Source organism: Nematostella vectensis, chromosome 11 (assembly GCF_932526225.1).
Source record: "Nematostella vectensis chromosome 11, jaNemVect1.1, whole genome shotgun sequence".
Taxonomy (NCBI): Eukaryota; Metazoa; Cnidaria; class Anthozoa; order Actiniaria; family Edwardsiidae; genus Nematostella; species Nematostella vectensis.
In genome coordinates, this window is record NC_064044.1 from 13,765,538 (window position 1) to 13,789,724 (window position 24,187).

Consider the following 24,187-nt stretch of genomic DNA (forward strand, 5'->3'; position numbering starts at 1 on the left):
TCTTCCGGTAAACTTGCAGCACTTCCTGTCCGCTGTAATACTGCGGGCTCACCCTGCTGCTCGTGACATCCGTACAGGACATGAAAGAAGACTTCCTCTTTCTCTTGGGAGTTTTGTGATTAATGAATACAGAAGATAATTAATATGAACACAGAGGAGGATTGCTTGCTCAGACCTGACGTGCGGAGGTCTCGCCCAGGGACGTGTTGGCGCGTGAGGTACACACTCGCTTTGCTAGCATGTCTCGGCTTTTGTGTTGTGTACGGCCTCCGGGTGAATCTAAGTGTGGCACTCGTAGCGATGGTCAACTCGACGTATGATGGAATCGATGGCAATACGAACTCAGAGTGTCCTGGGGGTAATACCCCAGACACCACTTATAAGGTCAGTTATGTTGTTGTAACGATCGTACATCGTGTCCGTGTGGTTTGTACTCTCCTATGGAGTCATTCCGGGTTCCTGGAAAGTCAGAAAAAATTATCTGCCGATAGGATATATCCATAGGATTAATTTGCTTAGAGGTGGATAGCTGTATATAAACATGAGAATATAATGTCAGAGGGGAATGTTTTTGTTATGGATCAGGCCCATGCCCAGAAAGGGGGGGTGGGGTGGTGTTGGGGATTTTTTCGTTTTTTTAATTTTTTTTTAGTTGGCCCTTGACCCCCTACCCCACTTCTGACTAAGTTTTCTCAGATTTTTAAACAAATTATTTTTAACTTTACAAGATCCCTTAGGGTTATGGGGACAAAATCACAGGCTGCGTCCAGCTTGTTAAATATTATTAAATTGTTAAATAGGACAGTGGTGCAATTTGCAGAGGGCTCAGGATCCAGGAAAAAGTCTGACCTGTTTATGAAAAAATTGCTAAACGCTGTTGCCTCAAATAAGGGAGTGTTCATTATTTATGGCCGAGGGGGGGTTGGTTCCCACATAGGGGGGGCTAAAAAAGTTTTGGGTATGTCGATGTGGGGGACAGAAAGTGGTTGAAGGGGGGTGAAAAAGTTTCATCCATTAAAAGTAGGAAAGTTTTTTATTTATTACTATTGAAATGAGTAATCAAAATGCAAGAAAAGCTGTTTCCTAGCATTGCCAATAACATATTTAGGCTAAATTTACTGCTGTTGAACCATGAATGCTTTCCCACAAATGATAAAAAATCCAACAATATTTATTACTACGTAGAAGTTCATTTAAGCTTGACCTATAGGATCAATAAAAAACAACAACTGAAATATGTGCATTTGTAAAATACACTAAGAATCTAGTACTGCAGGTTATTAGATAAAAAGTGTAAAAAGGTTACCTTTGCTTTGGACACCCCCGTGAGTACCAGATCTGGGAGATCTATCAGACCAAGGGCACATTTTATTTTTCATTAGGAGAGTCCCATGCAGTAAATATAAAATTCAAGTGAAGTGGCGCTGAATACCGACCCCCCCACCCCTCGGCCAAAAAATAATGAACACTCCCAAACAGAATGAAGACATACTTACTCTTGACCTGTTTACGGTAACAGTTGTAGATAGAGGTCTGGATCTGTGTCTGGGGCTTAAAAAGGGGAACTTTAAATTCTTTATTCATATGTGATTGGTTTTGTTGCAGAATGGAGATTTTAACTGGGACCAAAAGACACAAGGTAGGTGCATGGATGCATGTTGGTTAAATGTACTAGATTGGCATTTGGAGGAATGTAAACAAACAAGCCAATGTAGAATTCCCCCCCCCCCTGACACTTGAAGATTGCAAAACTCTGGTTACTAGACTAGGGGGGTGGGGTGAATCTGAAATTGGAATCTGAAGCCACTGGATGGATTTGCAGGGGATGCAGAAAAATCTTAAACAATATGAAAGTACTTGTTTCCAAATATTGGGAATTCATTGGCACTCATGAAGGCATAGATGTTCTGGGGCGAGGATGAGAAGAAAATGAGAGCCGGCAATAAAAAACCCTCTTTTTTAATTATCTGCATTCACTCTATAAGGTTTGTAAAGACAAAAAAACTCGCAGATTGAAATCTTGGGCAGTGTGCTTTTCTTGCACATTTGAATGTAATTGTTAGATACTTGTTTATGCAAATGTAATTATTGTAATATTCATATCACAGACTGCCTTAATCCATTTACCAATAATATGCTATCCGAAAGTTCTAGCATTAGCCAGTAACTCTGGCCTTTTTTTCATTGGTTATGGCATAATATTTTTTGCATATATGCTAAAAACAGGTTTTTACAGGTTTAATTCTTGGCTCCTTTTTCTACGGATACATCTGCACACAACTCCCTGGAGGTTGGCTGGCATCCCAGTTTGGTGGAAAGCATCTGTTTGGGTTTGGTGTTCTGTGTACCTCTATCTTTACTCTTCTCACACCATGGGCAGCACATCAAGGCATCCCTATGCTCATTGCACTGAGAATACTTGAGGGATTAGGAGAGGTAAGCTTTTCTTATCAAATATTAGTCCTTCTAGGCCTTCTAGGCAGACACCATTCTTCATGTGCCATTCCAAATCAGGGGCGTAGCTAGCATGGGGGCAGGGAGGAGCAGCTGTTCCCTGAAGAGCAGGAATAGCAAATAAAAAGCTTCTACCCCTGAGCATTTTTTTCTAGCTACGGGTTACCTTGCAAATGCAAAATTAAAGGGAGGATAAAAAAATAAGTTTGGATAACAGGTATAATATATTTTTAATTTAATAAAAGGCCTTTATATCAATCTTTTTTGTATTCATTATTGTTTCCATTTTGAATGAAAAGCATGGTGACATGTGTATGCATTGTGAGTAGTGTGAGTCATTGTCCGAAGGCTAGAATAATAGTAAGTGTGTAGGAACCCAATTAGTGAATTCATTTAGTGTGGTGCCACTATAAAAAGAGAGCAACTGATTGTGTAATGCCACTTAAATACACAACAACTCGTTGGGGGGGGGGGGGGGGGTATCTGGGCCTTTATTGCGATAGGCCGAAGCGACTCCCCTGATAAGAGGATACAAGAAACAATGAGAAAAAAAATTACATTGATGATCAGATTGCATTTTACCATGCACTGTGTAGCAGTTTTATAACAAGCATGTGCACATGACTAGTTAATTTGTGCTAATATATCTTCCGGCTATCTGGCATTTCCGGATGACAAGCCATTACCTCATCTGGTATTTAATCCTGATAAACAGGGTCTATCACCCACATAAAAAGAAAGCAACTGATTGTGTGATGAGCATGCAAAGAAAGCGACTGATTGTGTGATGAGCATGCAAAGAGAGCAACTGATTGTGTGATGAGCATGCAAAGAAAGCGACTGATTGTGTGATGAGCATGCAAAGAGAGCAACTGATTGTGTAATGAGCATGCAAAGAGAGCAACTGATTGTGTGATGAGCATGCAAAGAAAGCGACTGATTGTGTAATGATGTCATTGCACAGGGTGTCACCTTTCCAGCAATGCATGCCATATGGAGTAGCTGGGCACCACCCCTGGAGAGGAGCAAGCTCTTGACATTATCATACGCTGGTAATTGTAGTAAATAAGAGCGGAGCAAGCTCTTGAGACTGTCATATGCTGGTAATAAAGTAAATAAGAAGAAACCTCATAGGAATTTACCTAGACGTTAATATCAGGTTCCCTTATTTCAATTCTTGTATTTTGGTTGATATATTCAACCTTTCCCTCGATGATGGTCATTCACACTTCTCCTAAATTTGTGGTCTTGACCCTTGGTTTCCTCTTTGTGTTTATAATTTATCCCACCCCTTTTCTTTTTGTTAAAAATTGACCTCTGCCCCTCTTCTTCATGCTGATTTTTGCCCTCTTCTTTCATTCTTATTTTAACTCTAATTATTGTTATTATTTTTTGTTTTATTTAATCATTTATTTGGAATGGGCTGAATGTTCCTGCATTGTTATTTTGTGTGCTAAAGCAACAATCTGTCCTTTGATTTGTAGTCTAATATGTCGACCTTGTTGTTAATAGGCTGTCAATTGGGAAACATCATATTCATGCCACTAGCGGGAGTTCTGTGTGCTTCAGAAATAGCAGGAGGCTGGCCCTCTGTGTTCTATATTTTTGGTAAGAAGAGTCTATAAAAAGTCTCTGTATTTCATAATATAAATATAGCAGGAGGCTGGCCCTTCGTGATCTATATTTTTGGTAAGAAGAGTATATAAAAAGTCTCTGTACTTCATAATATAGATATAGCAGGAGGCTGGCCCTCCGTGTTCTATATTTTTGGTAAGAAGAGTATATAAAAAGTCTCTGTACTTCATAATATAGATATAGCAGGAGGCTGGCCCTCCGTGTTCTATATTTTTGGTAAGAAAAGTCTATAAAAAGTCTCTGTACTTCATAATATAGATATAGCAGGAGGCTGGCCCTCCGTGTTCTATATTTTTGGTAAGAAGAGTCTATAAAAAGTCTCTGTACTTCATAATATAGATATAGCAGGAGGCTGGTCCTCTGTGTTCTATATTTTTGGTAAGAAGAGTCTATAAAAAGTCTCTGTACCTCATAATTAATTATACACTTCATCATGTCGGTTTATAGCCTGTTTATCTTATTTGTGTAACACATGGTCTGGTAGGCTATGAAACCATATGCAAATGAGATTTTCATTTCAGTAGTAAATTCAATTTCAATCCATCTTACAACCAGACAGCTAAATTCTATTTTAATGTACAGGGATATAATACAGGAAAAGTTATATTTTTAAGACCGATAAGGGTTTTAAATATTTTAAAGACAAAACAACAAGCAAGTTGGATCTTGCAATGTGTGTGGGAATTTTATGGAAATTGCACACTCTGATTGGTCAAGGGTCGATGTGTTACTAGGACACTGACAAGCATGTATGTTGTCACAATGCGACACAACATCCCTGGAATTCCCTCCCCTTTAAGCGAGTCTGGCTTAAAGGTGCTAATTGCCTAACTGTGACAGCTCTGTGATTGACTTAGCTCCCATATATGGGGTTGTGTAAATTGTTCATAGCTGTTATATTCTAAAGGTACTTTGCACGTTGTTGGGAAATTTTAATGTAAGAAAACATGTTGTATAATAGATGCACAGATAACATCACAGCCTGTCATGAACAACAGACACATAACTACACTGCCTCTCATTGCATTCTTTTTTGTTCGTGATAAACTGTGACATCATCTGTACATTTATTAGAGGAGGCACACACGCAAAAATGAGACATCTTATTGAGAATACAACTGTGTAATCAAGTTTCATTTTGACAAGCAACGCATTGGTATATATTTGACATAGGTGCAACTATATTTGTACTCGTCATGTTGAGACCTTTTATTATTTGTTTAGGTTCCTTGGGCATCCTGTGGTTTGTTGTATGGACCTTGATGGTGACGGAGAAGCCTGCCGACCACCCTACCATATCTGAAGCAGAACGAGACTATATTATCTCATCTATAGGGACATCACAGGACAGGAAGACCACGGTAAGTCACTGGTTTACTCTATGATGAAAAGGTATACAATATGGTTCCTTCAGAAATGACTTCCCTTATCTTGGTAATGTGGCCTACTTGATAATGTTCCTATTGGACATAGCCAGGAATATGGGACATTACTAATAATATGGGACATTACCAGGAATATAGGACATAGCCAGGAATATGGGGTGTTACTGTTAATATGGGACATTACCAGGAACATAGGACATAGCCAGGAATATGGGATGTTACTAATAACATGGGACATTAACAGGAATATAGGACATTAACAGGAATATAGGACAAAGCCAGGAATATGGGATGTTACCAGGAATATTGGACATTACCAGGAACATGGGACATTACCAGGAATATGGGACATTACCAGGAGCATGGGACATTACCAGGAATATGGGACATTACTAATAATATGGGACATTAACAGGAATATTGGACATTACCAGGAACATGGGACATTAACAGGAATATTGGACATTACCAGGAACATGGGACATTACCAGAAATATGGGACATTACCAGGAATATGGGACATTACCAGGAATATGTGACATTACCAGAAATATGGGACATTACCAGGAATATGGGACATTGCCAGGAATATGTGACATTACCAGAAATATTGGACATTACCAGGAACATGGGACATTACCAGGAATATGGGACATTACCAGGAGCATGGGACATTACCAGGAATATGGGACATTACTAATAATATGGGACATTAACAGGAATATTGGACATTACCAGGAATATGGGACATTACCAGGAGCATGGGACATTACCAGGAATATGGGACATTACTAATAATATGGGACATTAACAGGAATATTGGACATTACCAGGAATATGGGACATTACCAGGAACATGGGACATTACCAGGAACATGGGACATTACCAGGAATATGGGACATTACCAGTAACATGGGACATTACCAGGAACATGGGACATTAACAGGAATATGTGACATTACCAGGAATATGGGACATTACCAGGAATATGGGACATTACCAGGAACATGGGACATTACCAGGAACATGGGACATTACCAGGAACATGTGACATTACCAGAAATATGGGACATTACCAGGAATATGGGACATTACCAGGAATATGGGACATTACCAGAAATATTGGACATTACCAGGAACATGGGACATTACCAGGAACATGGGACATTACCAGGAATATGGGACATTACCAGGAATATGGGACATTACCAGGAATATGGGACATTACCAGGAGCATGGGACATTACCAGGAATATGGGACATTACTAATAATATGGGACATTAACAGGAATATTGGACATTACCAGGAATATGGGACATTACCAGGAGCATGGGACATTACCAGGAATATGGGACATTACTAATAATATGGGACATTAACAGGAATATTGGACATTACCAGGAATATGGGACATTACCAGGAATATGGGACATTACCAGGAACATGGGACATTACCAGGAATATGGGACATTACCAGGAACATGGGACATTACCAGGAATATGGGACATTACCAGGAATATGTGACATTACCAGGAATATGTGACATTACCAGTAACATGGGACATTACCAGGAACATGGGACATTAACAGGAATATGTGACATTACCAGAAATATGGGACATTACTAATAATATGGGACATTAACAGGGATATTGGACATTACCAGGAATATGGGACATTACCTGGGACATTACTAATAATATGGGACATTAACAGGGATATTGGACATTACCAGGAATATGGGACATTACCAGGAATATGGGACATTACCAGGAATATGGGACATTACCAGGAACATTGGACATTACTAATAGTAATGGACATTACCAGAAATACGGGACATTACCAAGAATAGGGGAAATTACCAAAAATAATCTCACCACATTTTAGTATTTATTTAATTACAAAGGCTATTCTTTGTCCAAGTATAGAAGCAAAACACTCCATGGTCGGCCATATGGAGCTCGCCCGCTGTGTGGGCAATTATAATCGCTCACTTCTGTAACAACTGGGGATTCTACACATTTCTGACACTTCTGCCCTCTTACTTCAAAGAAGTGCTGAACTTTTCAATCCTGACGGTGGGTATTCATGGATTGAGGTGTATGGCAGAACCTTTTTGTCTGTGTAGAGATCTATCTATGGAGATAAAAGACAGACAAGTCTTTTTATCATAGTCCCATATTGCGATATCAAACAAACAGCAAAAGAGCTGAGAGACGGGGAGGCTTTTTCCCTTTGTAATTCTCAAAGTCTTTATGAAGATATTCCTTTTCTAAACGATATCTTATTAATGCTATAAGGAGATGCCCAGCTTTATTGCTATTTCAGAGACTAAATTAGATTATAGGATTAGAAGTTATAATTCCATTGAAGGTTATGCTCTTTAAGCCACCACTTACCAACAAATGCCAAGTTGCATGGGAAAGTGCATCTTAAACCATGTAAATCGTCTACAAATAAAACCATCTTGCTAGGATTTTTTAAGTGGTAAATTATCTGCATCAGCATATACTCTACTCAGGCAGTTTATACAAAATTGGAATAAGAAAATATTGCAATGTTCACCAACATGTGAACATGTTTACTCATGCAAAGACCATAACCTCTACAACACAAGATTCGCGTCACAAAATTACAAAAAACAATAGTAAATGTAGGAAATGCATAAATAATATTATATTCAGTTACATTATTTTTTCACAGAATGGTTTTCTGTCTGCTATTCCATACGCGACTCAGTGGCTGTTCATCGTCATCGCAGGCCAGATTGCTGATTGGCTATTACGGCGAAGGATAAGCTCCGTGTCCGATGTCCGGAAAGTCTTTTGCGTCACTGGTGGGTTGGATACTATAACATCCTCTCAGATCAGCGCTACAAAAACAAAAACCGGGGGGGGGAATTTGGGATCTTTATTGTGTGAAAGCTCTGTGGTCTAATTTGCTGTAAGAATTCCTGACGCCTAAAGTTGATGTTACATATTTATTCAAACATTTCATTTACTTTTGCACAAAAAACTAAAAGAAAACTGGAAAAACCTTGAAAACTTGGACTCTGAGGACATTTTTTTATAAATAGAAATCCTTGGCACTTTTCTATCAGCTTTCATAATCCCGTCATGCCTTTCGTTCAGCTTTCATAATCCCGTCATGCCTTTCGTTCAGCTTTCATAATCCCGGCATGCCTCCTGGTCGCGACTAGCTACACAGGCTGCACCACCACCACCCTCTCCGTCTGCTTGTTCTCCACCGCCCTGGGGTTCACAGGCTTCAATCTGTCAGGCTTCAACGTCAATCATCTGGACATTGCGCCACGTTACGCTGGCATCCTCATGGGTATAACTAACAGTTTTGGCACAGTACCCGGCATAGCAGCGCCGTACGTGGCCGGGTGGATAACGAATAAAAAGGTAATGTATAGTATTCTGAAGATTCCTTAAAAAGAAATGACCCACTTACCCACCAGGGGGGGGCCGGGGGTTGGGATGGTGCCACCAATGGTACCTTTTTTGGCCCGAAGCTTTTTCTTGCTAAAACTTATGTTGGCGAGGACTAAGAGGCTAAGTTCAAACGTCGTATTATCCATGAGGCGTATTCAATGCAAATGAAGATAAAACAATCGACTTGATTCATTTGCATGCATTTGCATTGGATACGGCTCATCGATCAATGGATAATACGTTTGAACTTATCCTTAGTGGAATATAAACCACTAGGCTAAGTTCAAACGTCGTATTATCCATGAGGCGTATTCAATGCAAATGAAGATAAAACAATCGACTTGATTCATTTGCATGCATTTACATTGGATACGGCTCATGGATCAATGGATAATACATTTGAACTTAGCCTTACTGGGATATAAACCCTTAGGCTAAGTTCAAACGTCGTATTATCCATTAGGCATATTCAATGCAAATGAAGATGAAACAATCGACTTAATTCATTTGCATGCATTTGCATTGGATACGGCTCATGGATCAATGGATAATACGTTTGAACTTAGCCTTAGTGGAATATAAACCCTTAGGCTAAGTTCAAACGTCGGATTATCCATGAGGCGTATTCAATGCAAATGAAGATAAAACAATCGACTTGATTCATTTGCATGCATTTACATTGGATACGGCTCATGGATCAATGGATAATACGTTTGAACTTAGCCATAGTGAAATATAAACCCTTAGGCTAGGTTCAAACGTCGTATTGTCCATGAGCTGTATTTAGTACAAATGCATGCAGATGAATCGAGTCGATTGTTTCATCTTTATTTGCATATAAAAAACTGCTCATGGATATAATACGACGTTTGAACTTAGCCTTAGGCAATCAGGAGCCTTTCTTTTAGCGGCAGAAACAGTCGTGAGAATTCACACTGATTACATTCCTTCCACAGAATAAGACATATTAGTTGACTTTGCATAGTAGCTTCTTTAAAGCACACTTGCAGCATAATAAATAATCGAAAGGCTGTCAATAATACTCACCCCATCATTCTCTGCACAGCCTGACAGGGCGCACTGGCAAATAGTGTTCTTCATCTCGGCCGGACTGTACGTCATTGGAGCCATTTCATTCGTGACGCTCAGCAAAGGCTCTGAGCGGCGATGGAATATCCCTGAAAAGGACATGATCCAGGAGGTCAAGTTACCCCGCGAAACACGCACCCCAACCCTCGCCGGCGCGCATAGAGAAGAGCCCGAGGGCTGTGACAGCATGCCCAGTGTTGTGTGACAGCAGGACTAGTGTTGTGTGACCGCAGGACTAGGGCTGTGACAGCACGCCTAGCGTTGTGTGACAGGACGCCATGTGTTGTGTGACAGCAGGACTAGTGTTGTGTGACAGCAGGACTAGTGTTGTGTGACAGCACGTCAAGTGTTGTGTGACAGCACGCCAAGTGTTGTTTGACAGCAGTACTAGTGTTGTGTGACAGCAGGACTAGTGTTGTGTTACAGCAGGACTAGTGTTGTGTGACAGCACGCCAAGTGTTGTGTGACAGCAGGACTAGTGTCGTGTAACAGCAGTACTAGTGTTGTGTGATAGTATGCCTAGTGTTGTTTGACAGCAGGACAAGTGTTGTGTGACAGCAGGACTAGGGTTGTGACAGCACGCCTAGTGTTGTGTGACAGCAGGACTAGTGTTGTGTGACCGCAGGACTAGGTCTGTGACAGCACGCCTAGCGTTGTGTGACAGGACGCCATGTGTTGTGTGACAGCACGCCTAGCGTTGTGTGACAGGACGCCATGTGTTGTGTGACAGCAGGACTAGTGTTGTGTGACAGCACGTCAAGTGTTGTGTGACAGCAGGACTAGTGTCGTGTAACAGCAGTACTAGTGTTGTGTGATAGTACGCCTAGTGTTGTTTGACATCAGGACAAGTGTTGTGTGACAGCAGGACAAGTGTTGTTTGACAGCAGGACAAGTGTTGTGTGACAGCAGGACAAGTGTTGTGTGACAGCAGGACTAGGGTTGTGACAGCACGCCTAGTGTTGTGTGACAGCAAGCCAAGTGTTGTGTGACAGCACTTCTTGTGTTTTGTGACAGCACGCAATTTTTTTTATAATTTTGATAAAAGAAATCTAAAGAAATTACGGCAAAGTTATTCCAATTATTTAAACTTTATTGTCTTTACAGTTGCGTGTCTTTTTATACTGATATCATGGGAAATACAAACGTGAATGGTGCTTTTGGCGCCCTTTCCTATTCCAAAAAAAGGTTTTTCGCCCAAATTGCATTTGCTAAAAGGTTCTTAAGGGTGGTAATTATTCGTGAAAATAAAGGTTGCAAGTAACCTCAAGCCATACAAGAGCCATAAGCCATATTACTTTCATTTCATGGATAATTCTCATTTTTAATATTTTGGGATCCATGGGTCCTTTCGGTCGTAGAATTGTCATTTGCCGATCGGCTGATAACTATTTTTAGAAATAGGTGTACCGTAAATGATCCAATAAACGCCCGGGGCGTTAATTAATTTTCTATGGTCCGAGGAGGCGTTTAGAGAAGGGCGTTCTTTACAAACTATAACAATATGAAAAATCCAAGTGCAGTAGGGTTCTAGTCTTGAAATGCGTAGCAAGCGTTGCTTGACATTAAGCGAGTCTTACCCAGTAGAAGCCAAATTCAGATTAATAAAATTTTATTTATATTTACGAAATTCCTATATCGTTTGTTTTTTAGCTGGGAGGGAGGGTAGGGGGGGCAATAAATAGAGGAGGGTGTTTATTAGAAAGGGGCGTTCATTACAAAGTTGTAAGCTTAGGAGGGGGGTGTTCATTAGATAGGAGGCGTTCTTCAGATAGAGAGTAGTTTATTAGATTTTTTAGGGAGCAGTCGTGATTTATCGGGGGGGGGGGGGGGGAGGGCTACTATTTTGAATACTTTTTTCAGCTCAATACCCTCCCCAAAATCTAAGCTAAAACACCGACCCTCCCACAAAAAGGTGACCAAAAAATTATAACCCTCCCCCTCAAAGTACGACACTTTCTTCCAGAACGTGTTGTCACCAGCATGACCTTAACGGCTAGTTCACTCTCATTGCTCTTATTACTCCCATCACTTTCACCACTCAAATCTTCACTGTGTTACTGATGCACAGCTCGTGACCACTTCTTCTTCCCCGTCCCCTTTTCCTCCTCCTCTTCTTCTTCCTCTTCCTGTTCTTCATTTTCTACTTCTGCCTCCCCCAATCTTTCCTTGTTTCCTTGTCTCGTGCTACGTTGTGATTCTGTGACCTGACGAGATGTACTGTGATTATGTCAATCTTGTCTTAAATGAACCTCGCGGGCATTTAAGTTGTGGTGCCTAATATAGAGATCTAGGACAGACTCTTTTTCTTTCTTTAAATCTCCAGAGCGTACGCAAATTATAGTCTCCGTAAGCTTTTTTCTTCTATTTTTCATTAGCTGTCGCCCTTGCCTCTTTTTACTGGGATTCTTGTGGTAGCCTAGTTATAAAATGCAATTGTTTTTTTTCTTCTCGCGATATGGACATTCTTGCCCAATACCCAAGAGCCTTTATGATCCCTTCTGCATAATTTAAAAACGTGTCATGGCCGACATCTTGAATTTTGAAATTCCAGCTCTCAGATCCATGTTATTTGTACATGGATGGGAAACTATCGTCTCCTATTTGAATGATTTTCTAGATATAGTTGTTCCAGTACGATTTTGCAGAGACACCTCTGACGCGGAACTAAAGGCTTCAAATGGTCAGTATTATGGGGTTACTTCAACCAAGGAAAACTGAAGACACCACCGAAAATACCGATGACGTCAGACAACAGATGACATAAACCTTGGCCTTGACATTTATCGATGTCATGTTTAACCTTATTTGATAACTGCTTATCATGATACCTGTTTATTACGCCAACTGCAGTACAAAACTAATTACACTGATTACACTTTTGTCATTCGTCGCCGAGCTTTTTCGCTTGTTCTTTTGTCGAATACAGTTTGGTACTGGGATAACTGTGGTAGCCCAGTTATAAAATGCAACTGTTTTTTTTCGTCGTGGTTCCTGACAAAGTGCATTATTGCGCAATGACCAGGAATCCCATGCGCCATTTTTTTAGTGTACTCATTGCGACCTTACATAACCATTTATCTTACAAGAAGTATCTAGCCTACCGTTCTACGTCATCGCAACGCCTAGTTACCTGAATCCTTCTGCATAATTTAAAATTGTGTCATGGCCGCCATCTTGAATTTTAAGATTCCAGCTCTCAGATCCATGTTATTTGTGGGCGATTTAATAACTGCATATCCTACCATAGCCTCAATTTCTACCAAGTTATTGTGGAAAAGCATCTCAGCTTGGATTGATTTCGCTGTATTTACTCGTGTTTACATTTGCGACCCAAAGAGACTGGAGACATGTGAGGCTCAGGATAAGAATTATGACTGCTGACTGCTGACTGCTCATACAGTTTACTTCAAGACGTAATTAAATGTAATCTGGACACTCATGAATGGACTCGAGCTATTTACCTTTATTGCTTAATCTATTTTGAAGTGGAAGTTTGAAACAATTGATGCAAATCGTCTCCTACAAATCGCTTTGTTGATGAATCAATCCCAAAGAATAGGCTACTTAGATCGGACACTTGACCGGCTACCCATAAGATGAATTTTGTTTTCTTGTTCTCTCTCATTGAATGTTATATCATTTTTAGAGCACAGCATATGTGTAACTTAAATTGAGACAAGTTCCCTCAGAATATCGAGCAGTAAGCGTAAAAAAAATCTTTTACTAGAAAAGGTAAAAGCCTGCTGCTTTGGCCTTAGTATCTGTTTAGAGGTAACATGTCAATAGTCATGTGTAGTGTAAGATATTTAAATCTATGAAAATTATTTTGGTACTTTGGTGCCTAGCACCAAAATACCAAAAGAATTAGATGAGTTTTATTATTTACCTAAAATACCTTTATCCCTCATTGAATGTCATTTTATTTTTATGGAACATTCTTTGTAGTGTTGTTGGTCTTGAAAATATGTATGTGCTCTAATTTAATTTTATTTCGGTGCTAACTCTGCTGTGGGGATAGTATTTGTAAGATTTTTACACCGCAAAATATTAAAAGAGGGCAGTAAAATCTTTGTCGTACATGTCACAACACAAGGGCCCAAACAAGTTGCAGATCTCAGGTATCCCAGTCAACCCTGTGCGCAGGGTCTAGTTGTTTATTTTTAATCCTTGATTATCATGTAACTGTTTATTTTGTTGTCATATATTTTGTATGAGTGTTTTTTCATAATGTCGATATCTATCTAGCTTCTTCAAAAAACGCCGACCCACTTCATTGAAGAAAACGTTGTCATTTTGGGAGTCTGGTAACGAGGAAACTTAGTTTCTTTTCAGTGACCTCAACTAACTAAAGATGGTCACAGTAACTGTTTTTCTCTTCTGGTTACAAGCCATAAAGTTAACGAAGCCCCTTGGGTACGCTCACTTGAAAAATACAAGAATCATGCAGATTTTTTAAATAAGGAATATATTAGTGTCCTTATATGAAAGTGACCGCGTTTGGCAAAAAAGACAATTTTCGGCTCAATTTATTGATATGCTTTTTTCTATCGTGTTGTTTTTGAGCAAAGCTTTTTTAAGATGCGTGTATTACATGCTCATCTCACTGATTGAAGTTACATGCGTGGCATTACTCACAATGTTCTACACGCAAGCAACACGCGTTAATCGCGCAGATCACACCACAGGTAGCCCAAGCTATGCCAATTAGTAATTTAAACCAAGCGGCTCATTGACCGTTATAGAGAGAACATATTGAGTTGAGTACTTTATGCTAGTATTCTTACATAAAATTGTAATAAATTCAATCCAACGTGATGTAGTAATTGTAGTCGTCTGTTATTTCCACGTTTAAGCGATTTAGAGCGCATTCGGGGCCGTTTTAGCGCAGTTCGGTGAAATTTAGAATTTCCCCCTCTATCACTTTGACTATAGAAAGATAATTTCACCGAACAGCGCTAAAACGGCCCCAGAGATAGGCGCTCTGAATCTCTTAAACGTGGAAATGATATGTGCATGCACTAGCAATTACACATTGGCAACAGTCGGGCCAAGAAGGGACAATAGCACAATCTATTAGCCGTGCAGTTCTAAAAAAGAACTAAAAAATATCTCAGAAGCCCTAAAAATATCACTTCTAAGAGAATAGCCTATTTTTTCTCGGATACCCCCTAAAAATACCTGAGGCCCGATTTTGACCCCTATTTTACACAAGTGCGTAATGAGGATTGACAAGTGCTTATGGGTAAAGATTATTATTTGACTTTTTCCGCTGGTCACTCAAAACACTTCACCCAAGTGCTCATGGGTAATGACGATCATGGCTAAAAATGATTTTTTTTCACGCATCTACTCAGGTGACAACCCTCTCTTCCTGCAGGTTGATGACGTCATATCCGCTGGACCAAAAAAATACGTTTGGCCAACAGACGATATCATTATTTATCTAAGTATAGATAGATAAATTTAGGAAGCTTATCAACTTTTTTGCAGCTGGAATGCTGAATTACGAGCTTGTGCTACCCCGGGTACCAGATGCTCTTGAGCTTCGCGGCGAAAACGATTTGAGCTCAAATCGTTGGGGCCGCGAAGCTTGATGGAGTCCTGGTACCCATGGTACGCTCTTGCCAACCGTGAAACACTTTTTTTTTAAACCGTTGAACCCGGAGAAAAAACGGCAAGAACCATTTAACTCAATTCACCTCGGAACCGGGAATCGAACCCGGAACCCAGTGATGAGAGAGAAGGCAATGCAGGAACAGTTCTTATCCGCGCCAACCATTCTCCTCTTGTAGAACTCTTAAAGGTGTAAATGAACACTCTAGAACACTCTGGATGGTCGAAACTCTCTAAGCGACCACCTCAGGAGTTAGGAAAAAAGATCCTAGTAGGAGTTGGTCGCATGCAAAAAGCAGGTGGTAGCTTACGAGACTTCTATTAGCTCTGAATTATCTAAATGCCCTCAGAAAGCACCTTAAGATAACAACCACTTATCAGCTTCCGAGCTCTCATCCTCTCGTTAAAAAATACTAAGATTGGTTGTGTCTTTTTGTACACTTTTCAAGACCAGCTGCACTAGTTATAAAAAGTGATACTTCCCAGAGGGATTTCTAAATACTTATTATCTGATCTGTTTAGAAAAGAGTAAAGATGCGTGTCTTTGTATCTTCTAGCTGCAGATAGGTGTATCCAGGGGGCCGGATATTTGTGGTGTACGGGTCCTGGTTAGAGTCACTTGGCACGGGGCATGACACGTCCATGCCTGCAAGACGAACTCAACAACACTTCATGACACAAGTGGCATTGACGACAGTCGAGCAGTAAGGCAAGCTCAAATTTATCCCCTATAACAGACCAAAAACAGATATCTGGAGCATCACACAATCCTTTTATACAGTTCGCTTTCTTTAGTTGAGGTTTCCGAACAAAGAAAAAGACGCGGCTTTTTCGAGGTAAGGCAGCATGATTTGAGCAAAAATGATCCACCCTTGACTTGCGTATTTCGTGATAAAACGCTAAGAGAGTGTACGAGCGAGATGCGTCTCTTACTTCTAGTAAGAAATCTTTTGAAGCTGAAGTCTTAGACGTTCTCAGAGCTTCTCAACACCAAGACGTGCTGGCATCGGCTTGTTCGCAGATTTCTCGCTTGGATTCAATGCTAGATTGTGTGTTTATCTAATTTCGCAGTATGCACTTGAAGTCTGATTAACCTGTGTTTAGGGAATGCCCATCACTTGGTGAAAATACTAGATTGTAGCCGGCTTAGAAAACAGGGTTTAAGAAGATTATCTCACTTCTCACGTTTTTTCCTAAATCGACTACACATACTAAAGCCACTAAAGCTCTATGTATTTTTAAGTTACTGCGTGGTAACGTGATAGCTCTGATTCTGCGAAAAACTATTTACCGCTTAACTCGTTTATTTTCTGTGGTTGAATCAAAAGGTAAATGATAAATATGTATCTATATTTTGAATAAGACTAAAGAAGTGATTCGGCAAACACAATCGTCTCCCCTGTTTTGAAATGTCTGGCTTTCGTCAAATTATTTTGTGCTCTTGAAAACAAGAGTGTTTTTTGATCCTTTTGATCAAACTCCTGCACGACACTTCAGATAACTCGAGAAAAAAAATACCAAACGAAGATGGCTAAGATTGGAGTAGATCATACCGTTTTGATAGAAGGAGAATTTTATATTAGGGCTTCAGGCTTTCATCTCGTTAATCCACCTTTGGCTTATTTTCCCGCCCTGAGGCTTACGGAAATAAGGTTACGATGTTAAACATACCTAAATAGCAAGAGGAAAGATACTATTCATGTACGTGTTGGCTATTTCTCCTGCTCTTTAAGAAAAGCTTAAAAGACATTTGACGGGTGTGGAGGAAATTGGTACTTTCGACGAGTTGAGTGGAATTAAATTTCTGCTAAGAACACTTTAGAGTGAAGAGCCTTCCGTGAGAACTGTCACAATTTCCACGTGATTTTTGTATCGTCAAGCGTGACATTGAAAAGAAGAATCAACGCCAAGTGCTTGGTGGAAAATAACTAGGGAACCAATACAAACGCAGAATGAATGCTAAAATGTCAAAAATGTCTTTTTAATACTAGACAATTGATTGGCCAAGACACAAACAAAGATTTTAGCTTTTGGGCTGATTATCATGTATAATTTAGATGTTCAAATGAAATGAAATATGTAAAACAATCAAAAGATATTGCATTTGTTTCTTTTGATTGGTTCAGCACAGAAAATCACGAATGATATCATTTTCGATTTGATTAAGCATTGCCTAAAAGCGGAGCTAGCGTAATGTCACTTACAGAAATAGTTAAGAAGGAGATTTTTGATAAGATCTGATTTTAGCAGGCGTCAACGAATGACGTCACAGCGCAATGAAAAATAGGTACACTACGAAACGACAGAAAAACCTGTGGTGTATTGTAACTCGCTTTGTCTCATGGGTATCATATACATCTTTTTTCGTGTCCACCACCGAACGCAACTGAAGTGATGTCATGGTCATCATCCTCTGGATGGACGAACTAGAAAAAAAATACACCTTTTACACTGCACCGAAACCAATAGACATGAATGAAAATTTGGATTATATTTATTATTATTTTTATTAATTAATTATTTATGTACTTTTAACACAGTGTACATCTTTTTAAATATTATACGTACATATGTAGTGTATGTTTTATTTATATATTTTCATGTTATACCAACTCGATGTAAAAACCCGCCGTCAATAAAGTAGATGTAGGTTGTTAGCGCAAATGGCGAATGGCAATTGCTAAATGGCAGCTCTCTACGACCGAAAGAAGTATTTCTTTTGTGTTTTCTACATCAACATAGATACTTAATTTAAACTCGAATTCACAGAGTAGCTATAAAGCTACTGTCTCCGAGCAAAACAAAAGTTACACGCACACGAGATATAAAATGTATATACAAAAAATAAATGAGATAAAATAAAAATGAATTGATAAAACAAATAAAATGTAAATCTCTATGAGTTTTATATTTATGGCTAGGCCTAGAGAGTAAAGTATGTTCTTGAAAGCTGCTAGGAAGTTTTTAGATCTAACAGCTACCTGTAGTAAGTTCCAGGTTTTGGCAGCGAAATACCGAAAAGATGCCATTAGTAGTCGTATAAGGCTTAACGTATTACCTACAAAAGAGTAATCGAACTCTAAACGAGATGCGCGCATCTCCCCCCATGTACGTGACTGTAATGCCAACCTGCCGTGGGTCATGCCTCTGGGCCTGCTGCTTGTTTTCATTGTCTTTTGTGGCTGGGACTCACCTTAAAAACCTTTGAGAACAGCATTTAGAAAAAAATTTTAGTTTCATGACAAAAAGGCCAATGAAGCTACTATGAAATAGGTATCTTAAATTGCTATGCTGAAATGGCAAATAAACTTCCCGCACGTGCTACCCACTTCCCGCACGTGCAACCCACATGGACGACTCTCTTGGAACTCGTAGGTTACATATATTTTACACCTTCTATTGAGATTAATGAAGTCGGTTATTGAAAGCCATTTTATACTTTTAAAGTGCAACCGAAAATTTCTGCACCGGATGATCGATCCGACCATCCGTGATCAAGTGACATAGAAGGCCCCCAACAAATTTCAAATGCTCCGCATTCACGAGTTTATAAGGTTCCTCTATAAAAGGGAGAGCTCCTCTCATCTTCGGGCTCAAGAACAATCAGTTATCAATCAGCCGTCAATGAGTCATGTCACGACAATTGCTCTGAGCGCTAAATTCAAATTTTATATCCTAAACCATATTAAATATCATTCCTAGAGTTGTTCATCTAAAAATGGTTCTATTTATAATAAAATAATGCTATACCAAGCTGTGTGCGCTTTTATATACGAGCATTTTCATCACAGCATGCAGATGCGGTAGATAATAGATAGAGCAAAATTTAAAAATTTTGCACCGAAAACGTGAGTGGACAGCAAATCATTTATCTATTAATCTTGTTACCTGTTACCTTGTTATCTGTTACTTGTTACCTGTTACTTGTTACCAAAAATAGTTTTATTCCAACCAACTGAGGCTCAGAGATAAGAAATTTTAAAGGAGACTTTGGATAATTTGTGACTGCTACCTTGACAGTGTTCTGATTATAATTGCAAATTCGAGCCCGGGGTGGGAGGAGCTTTCCCTTTTATAGCAGAACCTTGTGTTTAAAAGGGAGTTCTTATAAGAATAAAAAAAGTGTTGTTGTTTTACAAAGTAATGAGTCGCGACTGCATTTTTATAGCAGAACCTTGTGTTTAAAAGGGAGTTCTTATAAGAATAAAAAAAGTGTTGTTGTTTTACAAAGTAATGAGTCGCGACTGCATTTTTATAGCAGAACCTTGTGTTTAAAAGGGAGTTCTTATAAGAATATAAAAAAGTGTTGTTGTTTTACAAAGTAATGAGTCGCGACTGCATTTTTTCGTCACCAGGCCACTACCAAAAATATGATGCGCATCATGACTGACTCGTCCTTTGTCAAGTACTAGTCACGCAACGTGTAACGCTCTCTAGTCACGCAACGTGTAACGCTCTCTAGTCACGCAACGTGTAACGCTTATTAGACTTTAACAATAACGCCTAGTGGTCAAGCATCGTGTAACACTTATTAGTCAAGCTACGTGTAACACTTAGAAGTCACGCAACGTGTAACGCTCTGTAGTCACGCAACATATGACCCTTAGTAGTCACACAACGTGTGACGCCGCATAGTAAAGTAACGCGCAACGCTCAGTAGTAAAACAACGTGTATTGCCTAGTAGTCACACAAATTTAACGCTTAGTAGTCAACGCCTAGTAGTCACGCAATGTGTAACGCCTACTGCTTACGCAACGTGTAACGCTCAGAAGTAGCTTACACCTAGATTAATATTAATAGCGATTTGCAACAAAAAATCTCTCGCATTGTCTTACGCCAGGATAATTGCTAACTAACACGTGACTGGTCCGTAACAAATCCATGAGCGTCATGCGTGCTTTACTATTGGTTTACGTCATCATGACAAGTACGATGCCCTGCCAAGGACAAAGCAGAAAAAAGATGTAAGTCCACAGATTCGACTTCCGTGACAATGTTTTGTACTTGTTTTCAATATTTAAAGTTTCCTTCATTTCATAACTAACGGAATACATTTGGTGCATGTTGATTAGCACTTTGAGGGTAGGTGGCGCAATTAGACACTTTTAAGATTTTGAATGACGGAAGCCAGAATTTTGCTGTTGGAGTCCACGATAGTTCGCAGAATATTGACAATTACAGTAAGGCTGACTATTTGCTAAGGTTTAACAATGTTTTCTTTTGTTTCAGGGCTGTTTTAAAAGTTCTTCGTGGAAGGGAGGTCAGTTTGTATTCCATTTTGAGCCATGAGTGCACTTGTGCCATGTTCAAATTGATCACTCTTTTTAATAACTCCTTTATTTAGGCTTACGACAAGCTTGTGTCAAGCATACAGAAAGGTGCAAAACTTGGATTACAAGAATGTAGATCGCAGTTCCGAAATGAAAAATGGAACTGCACAATGGTCGTCAAGACGAAAAATAAAAGTACTTCAAAGCAAAATCCAGCCTATGTGATGTCCATGGTTCCGCACGGTAGGAATATCACTAATTCACTGTTCTTGCATTATACATTTCCACTGTTCTTGCATAATATATCTACACTGTTCTTGCATTATATATCTTCACTGTTCTTGCATTATATATCTCCACTGTTCTTGCATTACATATCTCCACTGTTCTTGCATTACATATCGCCACTGTTCAGGAATTACATATCTCCACTGTTCTTGCATTATATATCTCCACTGTTCTTGCATTATATATCTCCACTGTTCTTGCATTATATATCTCCACTGTTCTTGCATTACATATCTTCACTGTTCTTGCATTATGTATCTTCACTGTTCTTGTATCACATATCTTCACTGTTCTTGCATTATATATATTCAGTGTTTCTTGCATTATTCACTACTCTTATTTTTTCCCAATTAATTGCATTACTCACTACGGAAAATATCTCCCACTACAAAGTAATGGTGGTGAATATCTCCCAGTATAAGTAATCGCGGAGAGTATCTATGCCACTATCCTTTATTTTAAGATAATTGTCCCCTCTGATCTCAGCAACCCGTGAGATGGCGTTTGCGCATGGCATAAGCGCGGCTGGCGTGACGTTTGCGCTGACCATGGATTGCCGACTGGGCGCGTTCGAAGACTGCTCATGTATTCACGGGAAGAGTGAAGGGAACAAAGGGAATTGGTGGGGAGGATGCAATGAGAACGTCAAGTTCGGAGAAGTCATGGCTAGGCATTTCTTAGAAGCCTTACAAAGTGGCAAAGACGAGCACTCACTTCTTAACGTGCACAACAACGAGGTCGGGAGAAAGGTAGGCCATGTGATATGATATGATTAACATGGTCAACATAATATCACATGATTAACGTGGTCAACACGATTTGATATGATTAACGTGGTCAACACGATATGGTATGAAAAACGTTTTCAAAACGATATGATATGATGAACGTGGTCAACACATTATGATATGATGAACGTGGTCAACACGATATGATATGATAAACGTGGTCAACACGATTTGATATGGTTAACGTGGTCAACACGATATGATATGATTAACGTGGTCAACACGATATGATATGATATGATATGATAAACGTGGTCAACACGATTTGATACGGTTAACGTGGTCAACACGATATGATATGATTAACGTGGTCAACACGATATGATATGATTAACGTGGTCAACACGATTTGATACGGTTAACGTGGTCAACACGATTTGACATGATTAACGTGGTCAACACGATTTGATATGATTAACGTGGTCAACACGATATGGTATGAAAAACGTTTTCAAAACGATATGATATGATGAACGTGGTCAACACATTATGATATGATGAACGTGGTCAACACGATATGATATGATAAACGTGGTCAACACGATTTGATATGGTTAACGTGGTCAACACGATATGATATGATTAACGTGGTCAACACGATATGATATGATATGATATGATAAACGTGGTCAACACGATTTGATACGGTTAACGTGGTCAACACGATATGATATGATTAACGTGGTCAACACGATATGATATGATTAACGTGGTCAACACGATTTGATACGGTTAACGTGGTCAACACGATTTGATATGATTAACGTGGTCAACACGATATGATATGATTAACGTGGTCAACACGATATGATATGATTAACGTGGTCAACACGATATGATATGATTAACGTGGTCAACACGATATGATACGATTAACGTGGTCAACACGATATGGTATGATTAACGTGGTCAACACGATATGATATGATTAACGTGGTCAACACGATATGATTAACATGGTCAACACGATATGATATGATTAACGTGGTCAGCACGATATGATTAACGTGGTCAACTACTACCCTAGATAGGTACCAGCCCCTCCCCCTACCCTACCCTAGATAGGTACCAGCCCCTCCCCCTACCCTACCCTAGATAGGTACCAGCCCCTCCCCCTACCCTACCCTAGATAGGTACCAGCCCCTCCCCCTACCCTACCCTAGATAGGTACCAGCCCCTCTCCCTACCCTACCCTAGATAGGTACCAGCCCCTCCCCCTACCCTACCCTAGATAGGTACAAGAAGGATGCTGAAGAATCATGTATTTCAGGCGGTCAGGGCGACCTTGAAGCGGGAGTGTCGTTGCCATGGTATCAGCGGGAGTTGTTCGACAAGAACATGCTGGCGTAAGCTGTCGTCATTCGCCGAGGTCGGTCAATACTTGGTGGAAAAATACAGCACAGCGAAGCGGGTCATCTTCCAAAATGGCAATTTTTACGAGCTGACGATGCTTGGTACCAGGCCCATTTCCAAAAAAGACAACAACTTCATCTACAACGAGTCCTCCCCAGACTACTGTCAGCGAAACATGACCGTGGGCTCGGCAGGGGTACTGGGTCGAGAGTGCGAGGGGAGTAAGGATGAGTTGGTGCGGTGCCGGCAATTGTGTGACTCGTGTAGGTTTGACACGCAGGAATTCACGGAAATAAAAAACACGTTTTGTAACTGCAAGTTTCACTGGTGCTGCAAGGTGAAGTGCATGACTTGTAAAGAGACGACCAGGAAAACGCGATGCGTAGCCAGGCAACAAGCCTTATGAAGCGGCCTGGTTCTCTAGCGGATCTACGAAGGTATTAGGGGGTTCGAACCCCCCTTGTACTGGCCCTTGCCAAAAAGCTAGATCCGCCCCTGCTGTTCAAGTATCAAAGCTGTCAAAATGAAATGAACCTGTAGGAAATAAAACGGGAGTTAATTTCTGTTTGTGCGCCCACCTTATTCGTTGATTTCGAAGAATCTCTGATCAACTGGAAGCCGCTAATAAGCATCCCAGGCGCGTACCCAGGATTGGCCGAGGGGGGAGGGGGTGCGAAGTCATGGGTACATATAAAAAATCATAGTATTTGAAGATTCCTTAAGAAATGACCCACTTTTTGGCCGCCAAGGGGGGGGGGGGGGGGGGGGGGGCGCAGCCTGTGTTCGTGCGCGCATCACCGGACAATGTGTTTATTATAGCTTGTATGGACCGGGCTGTTTAGCCAGACGAGCTTTCGAATTTAAAAGA

The 24,187-nt window shown here is 40.1% G+C and overlaps 2 protein-coding genes and 1 long non-coding RNA gene across 3 annotated transcripts; all 3 read left to right on the top strand.

Annotated features, from left to right (window-relative positions):
* The first annotated feature begins 42 nt into the window (after nt 1-42).
* Nucleotides 43-10,333, top strand: LOC5517565 (sialin). The gene is made up of 10 exons (XM_032362039.2): nt 43-384; nt 1,606-1,639; nt 2,237-2,436; nt 3,419-3,506; nt 3,967-4,062; nt 5,314-5,450; nt 7,409-7,558; nt 8,184-8,316; nt 8,643-8,887; nt 9,984-10,333. Exons 1-10 carry the CDS (start codon nt 145-147, stop codon nt 10,209-10,211), a joined length of 1,551 nt encoding a protein of 516 aa, XP_032217930.2. The 5' UTR covers nt 43-144; the 3' UTR covers nt 10,212-10,333.
* A 61-nt stretch (nt 10,334-10,394) lies between these two features.
* On the top strand, nt 10,395-11,633 carry LOC125573713. The gene is made up of 2 exons (XR_007314190.1): nt 10,395-10,637; nt 10,746-11,633. It is a non-coding gene; the product is annotated as an uncharacterized LOC125573713 (long non-coding RNA).
* A 4,585-nt stretch (nt 11,634-16,218) lies between these two features.
* On the top strand, nt 16,219-23,868 carry LOC5517564 (protein Wnt-8b). Its single transcript, XM_001637526.3, has 6 exons — nt 16,219-16,455; nt 19,975-20,584; nt 20,850-20,880; nt 20,965-21,133; nt 21,665-21,927; nt 23,237-23,868. Exons 2-6 carry the CDS (start codon nt 20,502-20,504, stop codon nt 23,723-23,725), a joined length of 1,035 nt encoding a protein of 344 aa, XP_001637576.3. The 5' UTR covers nt 16,219-16,455; nt 19,975-20,501; the 3' UTR covers nt 23,726-23,868.
* Nucleotides 23,869-24,187: the final 319 nt, after the last annotated feature.